This window comes from Moschus berezovskii, chromosome 1 (assembly GCF_049115385.1).
Source record: "Moschus berezovskii isolate FMDL1 chromosome 1, NW_MosBer_1.0, whole genome shotgun sequence".
Classification (NCBI taxonomy): domain Eukaryota; kingdom Metazoa; phylum Chordata; class Mammalia; order Artiodactyla; family Moschidae; genus Moschus; species Moschus berezovskii.
Genome location: NC_142460.1, coordinates 157,733,091 through 157,745,198, shown reverse-complemented (window position 1 = coordinate 157,745,198; position 12,108 = coordinate 157,733,091). Strand labels below are relative to the sequence as shown.

Here is a 12,108-nt window from a genome sequence, read left to right as displayed (position 1 = left end):
AGAAGCTGCACTGGAACATACTGAAACTGCCTTTGCAGGGAGAGCACACGCTTTATGCTCGGCTGGGCTGATAGGCAGTAGTGGCTTTTGTTTGGCAGGGTGGGGGGCAGATGATAAAGGTGATGGGGCCCGTGTACTTTGCATGGTACAGCCTTCTTGAGGGTGTGGGATATGCTTTGTGTAACCCCAGCACCTAGCACAGTGAGCACTGAGCAGAGGGCGGTGGAATGAAAAACCATTTCTGAAGCAAAAGCATTTGGGTGTGGCAGGATTGATGGAGCATCTTGAGTGTACAGGGATCTCTTGTTCTTTTCACCAGACCACTTGTGTCACAGTGGGGCATGGACCATGCTCCCCTGGGGGCATTCCTTCATGATCAGATTGCTCATGAAGACAGTCAAATAAACATGAATAGGTGGTAATGTTAGAAGAAGTATCTTCTGGAACCAGCCTCCAGACCCATTCAGGAGTCATTTATTTCCTGCAAGTCACCTGTCTGTGCTTCTCAGAGACTCTCAACACAACCTGGGAACTGAGATCAGACTCTCCCTGGAACATGCAGGGGAGCAAAGCGATTCATTCTCTGGATCCTGCAAAAAGTCAGAACTCTGCGCTGCTGCTCTGCACACGCTTGTTTCCATTTGGGGGGCACAGGACATGGGGGCAAGTCGGATGCCAGTTATTTTTCATGATGATGCAGCCTAGGCAGTGAGAGAAAAGCTAGAGGTGAGAGAGGGCACAGGGAAATGCAGGGGAAAGATGGCAGAAAGGGAGCGGCCAGAGCAGGCAGCGCCAGGAGGGGAGGGAAATGAAGCGTGTCCGACTCCCCGCGTGGTGTAAAGGCAGGTAATCTATAAATCTAATTTCAGCCTTACTACCAGACCCTGGAGCATAGCAGCATTAATTGATGTATCTGCTGCTTGATAAAATTGAAAAGTGGGTCATCAGTTCAGTTCTGCAGGGTCCATCTTCTGGGAGGTAGTATAATTTTAGGATCACCATTCAGAGAAGAAAGGGAAAGGGTCCGACTTCAATTTGTGCACCTGTTCTCTCCTTCCCCAACCCCACAAAGGGGCCCCTTCACACCAGATGTAGTGGCTTTGGATTGTAGCCATGCCTCCAGCTCTGAGTCAGGGTCTCAGAGCCTTTGGGCATCAAGGGTCCAGTGAAGACATTAGACACTGCTTCTCATAGTCCACTCAGCGCTCCTCTCTCATTGCAGGACTTAGAATCCTTCACATTATGGAGGGATTGGAAACATCGTCATTGTTTAACCATACATTCAGTTAGGTTATCCATATTTTTAAAAAATGTGCTATGGATTAGGTAGCATGCAAATCTATAATTAAATATTTCCTTCTTGGCACTCAGATTCAGGGGATTAATCTGGTAGCTCTTGCATCATCTTAGGCACAAGTGCTGAAGTCCTCCTCAATGCTTTATGCCCTAGCCAAGAAGGTTGGCCTGCTCTGTAAGGCCTTCATGGCTAAAGCAGGGCATTGTGGTTATTGCTGGTTCGTTCACAGATGGCCATAACTGGGAAACTCTTAAAAGTCACTGAGCAATGTCAGTTGAGGGCATTTATCATTCATGGGATGCTCATTCATAGGCTGGAGCTAGACGACAGCAAGCCAGATGTCAGGGAGAGAATCCCAGATTGCAAGTTCTGAGACCAAGGCCCTGCTTTAGGCTCTGCTATGAGTCACCATGTGGCCTTGAGCAAGTCTGTTAACTCAATTTCCCAATCTATAAACTAAAGGCATTGAGCTGGATGGTCTTGAAAGGGCTCTTTCAGGTAAAAAAATCTATGATTCATTCTCTTCAAACAAATCAAATAAGGGTTTCATTTCCTGAAGTGGGTTTGTCAATGAAGTTGAAATACCTAAATCCTTCCTGTCTAATAAAAGGGCCAGCAAGTGGCTTCAGTGAATTTGCAGAAAAGCAATTTCAGCAGAAAGCATTTCATGAAGGGAAGAAAGTTTAAATCACTCCACCCAGCCTGTATTTCTTCTATAAACTGTTTTTACCATGTGCTCAGCAAGAAACCGGATCCTTTCCCAGAGTTCTAAGAAATCTGGGCTTTTAATTTTTTTTTCTGTTTTGTTTATATTTGTATATTGATGTTTCATTGTCTCTGGAAGTTCTTTTGTGGAAGTTTATATCAATGAACTGAGTATAAAACAGTTGGACATGTCAGAAAAACTTAATGCTCATAGCTCTAAGTTTCACCAAGATTATGAACTCAACTGGTGTGACTGTCTTATCATGGTATGTGATTTTCCTGCAGCTCTTAAAGAAAAAGTATTGCAGAGTTAGCATCAGTTCAGTTCAGTTGCTCAGTCATGTCTGATTCTTTGTGACCTCATGGACTGCAGCACACCAGGTTTCCCTGTCCATCCCCAACTCCTGGAGCTTGCTCAAACTCACGTCCATCGAGTCGGTGATGCCATCCAACCATCTCACCCTCTGTTGTCCCCTCCTCCTCCTACTTTCAATCTTTCCTAGCATCAGGGTCTTTTCCAATGAGTCAGTTCTTCATATCAGGTGGCCAAAGTACTGGAGTTTCAGCTTCAGCATCAGCCCTTCCAATGAATATTCAGGACTGATTCCCTTTAGGTGGAAAAGGCACTGAACAGGAATTAGAAAGGATTCAGATTAGTGTAGCGTATTTGTGGTTCATGTCTCTCCTTTCTATTTCTATAGCCATGGCAGACATCATTAATCAATCATAATCCTTCTTCCTACAAAGCTTATACACAGACTTTTGCACACAGGCAGTCAGTCAGTTAGTTAGTTCAGTCGCTCAGTCGTGTCCGACTCTCCGCGACCCCATGAATCACAGCACGCCAGGCCTCCCTGTCCATCACCAACTCCCGGAGTACACTCAAACTCATGTCCACAGAGTCGGTGATGCCATCCAGCCATCTCATTCTCCGTCGTCCCCTTCTCCTCCCGCCCCCAACCTTTCCTAGCATCAGAGTCTTTTCCAGTGAGTCAGCTCGTCGCATGAGGTGGCCAAAGTATTGCAGTTTCAGCTTTAGCATCAGTCCCTCCAATGAACATCCAGGATTGATCTCCTTTAGAATGGACTTGTTGGATCTCCTTGCAGGATAAGGGACTCTCAAGAGTCTTCTCCAACACCACAGTTCAAAAGCATCGATTCTTCGGCGATCAGCCTTCTTCACAGTCCAACTCTCACATCCATACATGACCATGGGAAAAACCATTGCCTTGACTAGACGGACCTTTGTTGGCAAAGTAATGTCTCTGCTTTTTAATATACTATCAAGGTTGGTCATAACTTTCCTTCCAAGGAGCAAGCGTCTTTTAATTTCATGGCTGCAATCAGCATCTGCAGTGATTTTGGAGCCCAAAAAAACAAAGTCTGACACTGTTTCCACTGTTTTTCCATCTATTTCCCATGAAGTGATGGGACCAGATGCCATGATCTTTGTTTTCTGAATGTTGAGCTTCAAACCAACCTTTTCACTCTCCTCTTTCACTTTCATCAAGAGGCTTTTGAGTTCCTCTTCACTTTCTGCCATAAGGGTAGTGTCATCTGCATATCTGAGGTTATTGATATTTCTTCCAGCAATCTTGATTCCAGCTTGTGCTTCTTCCAGCCCAGCGTTCCTCATGATGTACTCTGCATATAAGTTAAATAAGCAAGGTGACAATATACAACCTTGACGCACTCCTTTTCCTATTTGGAACCAGTCTGTTGTTCCATGACCGGTTCTAACTGTTGCTTCCTGACCTGCATACAGGTTTCTCAAGAGGCAGGTCAGGTGGTCTGGGATTCCCATCTCTTTCAGAATGTTCCACAGTTTATTGTGATCCACACAGTCAAAGGCTTTGGCATAGTCAATGAAGCAGAAATAGATGTTTTTCTGAAACTCTCTTGCTTTCTCCATGATCCAGCGGATGTTGGCAATTTGATCTCTGGTGCCTCTGCCTTTTCTAAAACCTGCTTGAACATCTGGGAGTTCACGGTTTACATATTGCTGAAGCCTGGCTTGGAGAATTTTGAGCATGACTTTACTAGCATGTGAGATGAGGGCAATTGTCCGGTAGTTTGAGCATTCTTTGTCATTGCCTTTCTTTGGGATTGGAATGAAGACTGACCTTTTCCAGTCCTGTGGCCACTGCTGAGTTTTCCAAATCTGCTGGCATATTGAGTGCAGCACTTTCACAGCATCATCTTTCAAGACTTGAAATAGCTCAACTGGAATTCCATCACCTCCACTAGCTTTGTTAGTAGTGATGCTTTCTAAGGCCCACTTGACTTCACATTCCAAGATGTCTGGCTCTAGGTCAGTGATCACGTTATCGTGACTATCTTGGTTGTGAAGATCTTTTTTGTACAGTTCTTCTGTGTATTCTTGCCACCTCTTCTTAATATCTTCTGCTTCTGTTAGGTCCATACCATTTCTGTCCTTTATCGAGCCCATCTTTGCATGAAATGTTCCCTTGGAATCTCTAATTTTCTTGAAGAGGTCTCTTGTTTTTCCTATTCTGTTGTTTTCCTCTATTTCTTTGCTTTGATCACTGAGGAAGTCTTTCTTATCTCTCCTTGCTATTCTTTGGAACTCTGCATTCAGATGCTTTTATCTTTCCTTTTCTCCTTTGCTTTTCGCCTCTCTTCTTTTCACAGCTATTTGTAAGGCCTCCTCAGACAGCCATTTCGCTCTTTTGCATTTCTTTTCCATGGGGATGGTCTTGGTCCCTGTCTCCTGTACAATGTCACGAACCTCCGTCCAGAGTTCATCAGGCACTCTATCAATCAGATCTAGTCCCTTAAATCTATTTCTCACTTCCACTGTATAATCATAAGGGATTTGATTGAGGTCATATCTGAATGGTCTAGTGGTTTTCCCTACTTTCTTCAATTTAAGTCTGAACTTCGCAATAAGGAGTTCATGATCTGAGCCACAGTCAGCTCCTGGTCTTGTTTTCGCTAACTGTATACAGCTTCTCCATCTTTGGTTGCAAAGAATATAATCAATCTGATTTCGGTGTTGACCATCTGGTGATGTCCATGTGTAGAGTCTTCTCTTGTGTTGTTGGAAGAGGGTGTTTGCTATGACCAGTGCATTCTCTTGACAAAACTCTATTAGCCTTTGCCCTGCTTCATTCCATGCTCCAAGGCCAAATTTGCCAGTTACTCCAGGTGTTTCTTGACTTCCTACTTTTGCATTCCAGTCCCCTATAATGAAAAGGACATCTTTTTTGGGTGTTAGTTCTAAAAGGTCTTGTAGGTCTTCATAGAACCGATTAACTTCGGCTTCTTCAGCATTACTGGTTGGGGCATAGGCTTGGATTACTGTAATATTGAATGGTTTGCCTTGGAAACGAACAGAAATCATCCTGTCATTTTTAAGATTGCATCCAAGTACTGCCTTTCGGACTCTTTTGTTGACCATGATGGCTACTCCATTTCTTCTAAGGCAGTCATTCCCAATTGATCAAAGACAGAATGTCAGTGGAGAAATAATTTGTTGTTTGGACTTAGAATTTTTTAATAAATGAATATCACACAGAATGACTTAAGGCTGATCATTTAAACTTTCTGGACTTCTTTTATCTTCTTTATAAAAACAAAGTAATATCACCTGCCTTGCCTACTCCACAGGACCAGTGTTAAGGATGAAAACATATTCCATGAAGTATGACTTGCCATACAAAAACCAAGGGAGGGAAGAAGTCAGAGTTTATGTAGATTAATTGATCCTGACTCCAGGCCTCTGTTATTAGGTCCTACTACAGTTTGGGTAGTAGCATGTGTGGGTCGACAGTGGCCTGCTGCAGAGTCGGGGACACTGACTGTGGCAGTGCGTGCAGGGGACCTTTTGAAGGGGGTCACCACTATCTTCATTGCCTCCACCATAGTTTGGCCTCAGGTCAGACAACAGGGAGCGAACACAGCCCCCACCACCAACAGAAAATTGGATTAAAGATTTACTGAACACGGCCAATCCCAAAGAAAGGCAATGCCAAAGAATGCTCAAACTGCCGTGCAATTGCACTCATCTCACACACTAGTAAAGTCATGCTCAGAATTCTCCAAGCCAGGCTTCAGCAGTACGTGAACTGTGAACTTCCAGATGTTCATCCTGGTTTTTGAAAAGGCAGAGGAACCAGAGATCAAATTGCCAACATCTGCTGGATCATGGAAAAAGCAAGAGAGTTCCAGAAAAACATCTATTTCTGCATTATTGATTATGCCAAAGCCTTTGACTGTGTGGATCACAATAAACTATGGAAAATTCTGAAAGAGATGGGAATACCAGACAACCTGACCTGCCTCTTGAGAAACCTATATGCAGGTCAGGAAGCAACAGTTAGAACTGGACATGGAACAACAGACTGGTTCCAAATAGGAAAAGGAGTACGTCAAGGCTGTGTATTGTCACCCTGCTTATTTAACTTATATGCAGAGTACATCATGAGAAACGCTGGGCTGGAAGAAGCACAAGCTGGAATCAAGCTTGTTGGGAGAAATATCAATAACCTCAGATATGCAGATGACACTACCCTTATGGCAGAAAGTGAAGAGGAACTAAAGAGCCTCTTGATGAAAGTGAAAGAGGAGGGTGAAAAAGTTGGCTTATAACTCAGTATTCAGAACACTAAGATCATGGTATCTGGTCCCATCATTTCATGGCAAATACATGGGGAAACAATGGAAACAGGAAAGACTTTATTTTCTTGGGTTCCAAAATCCCTGCAGATGGTGTCTACAGCCATGAGATTAAACGATACTTGCTCCTTTGAGCCTTAGAAGGAAAGTTATGACCAACCTTGATAGTATATTAAAAAGCAGAGACATTACTTTGCCAACCAAGGTCTGTCTAGTCAAGGCTATGGTTTTTCCCGTGGTCATGTATGGATGTGAGAGTTGGACTGTGAAGAAAGCTGATCGCCGAAGAATCGATGCTTTTGAACTGTGGTGTTGGAGAAGACTCTTGAGAGTCCCTTATACAGCAAGGAGATCCAACCAGTCCATTCTAAAGGAGATCAATCCTGGATGTTCATTGGAGGGACTGATGCTAAAGCTGAAACTGCAATACTTTGGCCACCTCATGCGACGAGTTGACTCACTGGAAAAGACTCTGATGCTGGGAAAGGTTGGGGGCGGGAGGAGAAGGGGACGACGGAGAATGAGATGGCTGGATGGCATCACCGACTCTGTGGACATGAGTTTGAGTGTACTCCGGGAGTTGGTGATGGACAGGGAGGCCTGGCGTGCTGTGATTCATGGGTTCGCGGAGAGTCGGACACTACTGAGCGACTGAACTGAACTGAACTGAACTGCTCCTTTGAAGAAAAGTTATGACCGACCTAGACAGCATATTAAAAAGCAGAGACATTACTTTGCCAACAAAGGTCCATCTAGTCAAGGCTATGGTTTTTCCAGTGGTCATGTATGGATGTGAGAGGGACTATAAAGAAAACTGAGTGCTGAAGAATTGATGCTTTTGAACTGTGGTGCTGGAGAAGACCCTTGAGAGTCCATTGGACTGCAAGGAGATCCAACCAGTCCATCCTAAAGAAAGTCAGTCCTGAATATTCATCGGAAGGGCTGATGCTGAAGCTGAAACTTCAATATTTTGGCCACCTGCTGTGAAGAACTGACTCATTGGAAAAGACCCTGATGCTGGGAATGATTGAAGGCGGGAGGAGAACGGGATGACAGAGGATGCAATGGTTGGATGGCATCACCAATTTGATGGACATGAGTTTGAACAAGCTCTGGGAGTTGGTGATAGACAAGGAAGCCTGGTGTGCTGCAGTCCATGGGCTTGCAAAGAGTCAGGCACGACTAAGTGACTGAACTGACTGACTGACTGACAGTTGGGGTGGGTGTGCCAACCTGCTGAACTCTGAATTCTCAGCGAATTAGGTTCTCTGAGGGCAGTGATTCTAAGATATCTGCCCCACACACCAAAGAGGCCAGGAGGAACCTACCGTCTTGGCCTGAGGTGTCTTCCATCTCTCTTGCCAGGCACCTGGGGTTCATGGGAGAGCTGGTTAGTAAGACATTATGGCCTTACTGATAATGTCCGCAATAGTGGCTCCTGTCTTAGTATTCATGAGACACTGAGCCAGTCCCTCCATATGTATTATCTCATTTAACCTTGAATCTCAAATCTGTGGAAAAGAGATTCAGTGTACTCCTATTTTACAGATGTGGTAATCACTGCTCTGGCGGTTAAATAACTTACCCAAGGGCATGCAGCCAGTGAGAGATGGAGCTCAGATCCACCATGAAGTACCTGGACGTTTAACGATTTCTTGTCCTTTGTTGACACCAGAATCTGTAAGATGACTGATCTAAATATTCAAATCAGAAAATGAAGGAGCTCAGTGAAGTCTTTAATGACTTAAAGTGGAAACACAGACGCAAATCTGCAAATGCTTTCAATGCTGCTCTTGGCAGAACTGCTTCCAGCTACCATCAGTGCCCTCCCCAACATCTGTCTGCAAGTGGGCTTCTGTAGGGAGACATTTATTTTTAACCACATTGTTGTCTCCACTTACAGAGGAGAAGTAACAAACTGAATTGAAAAAAATTGACCCTTGTGGCTTGTGGCTGAAATACATTTTCTAATACACGAAAGTTGCATGACAACTTTCTGGGGAGGCAGATCCCAAGAGACCCACTTAGAGAAATGATGGTGCTGGGGAAAGCAGGGCTAGCTTCTTAAGGAGGTGTGGAGTGAAGTTCATTAGTGAGGAAGATTTGCATCACTCACAGCACATCCAGCTCTGGCAGATGGGCACCATGTGCTGAAAACCAATCAGTTTCCAAAAAGCAGCTCTGCACTTTCTTTTGGAGTTGGTTAGAAGCAAATATTGCAGGGAAAGCTTTCTGGGCAGATTGGGAGGTGGTTAAGGTTTGAGTGAGAAATTGAAACTTGGAGTGTGTCAGACTCAGTGTTTGGGGGGACCTCCTTCCGGAGGAGGAGGTGTGCTCAGGAAGGAGCAGAGGGAGTGCCAGTTTGCTCCACTCCTTCAATTGACCGAGGGGCATAACCATCCCCGGGCTTGCAATCTTCCATGAGGAACAGAGTCTTCAACAATTAATGCTACCGTTGTTAAACGTTTCAATTGCTGGATTTTTTTTCCCTGAATAAAAAAATGTGTAACATTTTGGTAACAGCTCTTTTCTTTTTCCTTACTTATTTTTGCATAGAAAATTACTTTTGTGGAACCACATGCTTAAATGATGCGTCCCATACTTATTAGTGAGATAATGCATGTGAGTGCATTGTATACCATCTCACAAACAGTAGATGCTCAATAAATGGGAGCTCCTCACATTGTATTTCACAGGAGGACCCTGGGGCAGAGGGAGAGGAGGCTTTGTTCAAGGTTTGTGTTCAGCAGTAACTAGACTACCCAGGGTATCTTGCCTCCTCCCACCTGTCCCCCAGTCAGAGCACCTCAATGCCTGGACCATACTCTACTTACATAACCCACAGCACTTTAGGGAGCAGCTGGGGCTGGACTGATTGGGAAAATGTGTTCTTGGCAGCACGGTCCAGGGTCCACTGTTGTAACCAGTGTGGGCAATGTCCAAACTCAGTGGCTTAGGGGAGGTGGAGGAAGGCACACACTCAGTCAGTGACAAGCTGTCGTGTAACCTGCAGGAGGGAGGGCAGCCAGGTGAGAAACTTACTGGAAAGAAGATAACGCTTCAGGTTGGCAGGAGGTGGGGCAGCAACAGCTCTCATTTACTGGGAAGGTCCACAAGCCAGACATGGTGCATGCACTTCTCCTGACCAACCAACCCTCTGAGGCACATGTGTTATCCCAGTGTCCAGGAAAACATCTTAACATTTAATTCTGGGGCCAGGAAGTAATGTACCAGTCATTCATCCGGCAAATGTTTGTTGAGCTACGTCTGTCTACTCAAACGTCGTCAGCGCCGGGAGTGCTATGGTCTCTACAAGAGACAGAGTTCTTATCTCAGAGCAGCAGAGATCGGCAGACACACAGCCATCCACACATACAACTAAACCTTGTGATACGTGCTAAGAAGGAAAGTAAGAGCCTGCACTGAAAGACAGTAATATGAAAGTGCTAGTTATGTGTGGGGGAGGGGACTGGTTATAGGGACAATCCTCTCTGAGGAGGTAACATTTAAGTGGAGATTTGAGGCAAGTAGGTGTTGGTGGCTCAGAGGTTAAAGCGTCTGCCTCCAATGCGGGAGACCCGGGTTCGATCCCTGGGTCAGGAAGATCCCCTGGAGAAGGAAACGGTAACCCACTCCAGTATTGTTGCCTGGAGAATCCCATGGACGGAGAAGCCTGGTAGGCTACAGTCCACGGGGTCGCATAGAGTTGGACACGACTGAGCGACGGAATGGAACGGAGGTGTTGACTGTCGGGGAGAAGCAGAGGGAAGAGCCTGTATCAAGGCCCTGAGGCAGGAAGGGCTTGGCCAGGGAGCGAATTGAAAGGTCACCAGGCACTGTGCCTTCAGCATGGGAGTACAAGACAAAGTGGCATAAGGTGATCCCCTGGGGCCATATGGGCCAAGCTGAGGAGATTGGCACTTTCCCTTAATGCAGTAGGAGGCCAGTAGAGTGCTTTTAGCCAGTCAGTGACTTGACTGGATTTATGCCTTACAAGGATGGCTCTAACTTCCCTTAGAGAATGGATTTCAGAGGGAAGCAGGTGGAGGGAGGCTGTTACAGGTGATGGATGAAGATGACTCGGTTAGAATGGTGGCAGTCAAGGCCGAGAGGAGTGAATGGCTTTGAGATGTAACTTGAAGATGAAATCCACAAGGCTTGGCCAGAAGAAGACAGAGTATTGGAGGAGAGGTTCGAGAATGGGAGTGGGGCCGGGAGGAGGTGGAAGCAGCTTAGTCCAGCACTGGCAGAAGTGACTAGCAGTGGGACTGCGGCAGCTTGGCTTCCTTGTAACCACTGAAGCCAGTCTTGATCTGGATGCCGTTGGTGTCTTATTGCAGCAAAATGACGGACAGTTCACGGTGATCCAGCTGGTGGGGATGCTAAGGGGCATCGCCGCGGGCATGAAGTACCTGGCGGAGATGAACTACGTGCACCGGGACCTGGCTGCAAGGAACATTCTGGTCAACAGTAACTTGGTGTGCAAGGTGTCCGACTTTGGCCTTTCCCGCTACCTCCAGGACGACACCTCAGATCCCACCTACACCAGCTCCTTGGTGAGTCCTTCTGTGTCTTTTCAGGTCAAAGCATGGCAGGAGTAAAAACTGGCTGCACATAGTGAGGACCCATGGAGGGGCACACAGGGAGGGACTGGGACCAGAGCTCATTTGTCCTTCGGGGAAACCGAATGCCGGGTGGACCATTCATCCAGGAGAAATGATAGCCACTGGTTGTTCAGGCAAATGTTAGGGCATAGGCTGTGAGGAAGTGTTGGTGTCTCCTCTGAAGCCATGCTGTTCCTGGCCAATGAAAGAGGATGTTTTGAAAAGGATGATTGGGGGGAGCCCAAACATTTGGTCAGTGTCATGAAAGACATCATCTATATGGAGCGGGCTGCAGTTGGGTCCTGTGTCATCAGGTAGATCCCTGGTCCTGATTTGGGGCACATGCAGCGGCTAGTGGTAGCTTGCAGTAAGCAGCAGCAGTAAGTGGCAGTTGGAAATGAGACTTTAGTTCCCTGACCAGGCGTCCTAACCACTAGACCACGGAAGTGTGACTAGAGCCTAAATCCCCAGTCCTTACCTACCTTGACAAGAGAGAATTCTGATGAAGAGGTGGAAGGTAAAGAGAAAAGTAAAACATTTTTTGCAAAAGCAGAGTACATGCAGTAAGACCCATGGCCGAACTCTGTGACCCTCCCCTAGGTGCCATGCACTCCTCAGCCAAGATAGATTGCAACACAAAAGTGTCTGGGAGGATAGAAGCAAAACTTATTATGACCTGGCATCCCCTGACTTTTGACCTCCAAAGAATCTCTCTGCGCGTGTGTAGTGTCTCCCTTGCCCCAAGGAGGGAAATGTGTGATCTCTTGATCTTTTACTCAAACAGAATTTAGCCCTTCTCTGTTCCTGCCGTGATGGTTATTATAAGGTGTCCACAAGAGACAAAGCCTGGCTATTTCTCTGTTT

The 12,108-nt window shown here is 45.9% G+C and overlaps 1 protein-coding gene across 1 annotated transcript in view; it reads left to right on the top strand.

Annotated features, from left to right (window-relative positions):
* EPHB1 (EPH receptor B1) overlaps positions 1-12,108 on the top strand; it is a 471,805-nt gene that overhangs the window by 408,387 nt on the left and 51,310 nt on the right. The window contains exon 12 of the mRNA XM_055413290.2: positions 10,981-11,196. Coding sequence (XP_055269265.1) covers positions 10,981-11,196 — 216 coding nt within the window. The remainder of the gene's footprint in view (positions 1-10,980; positions 11,197-12,108) is intronic.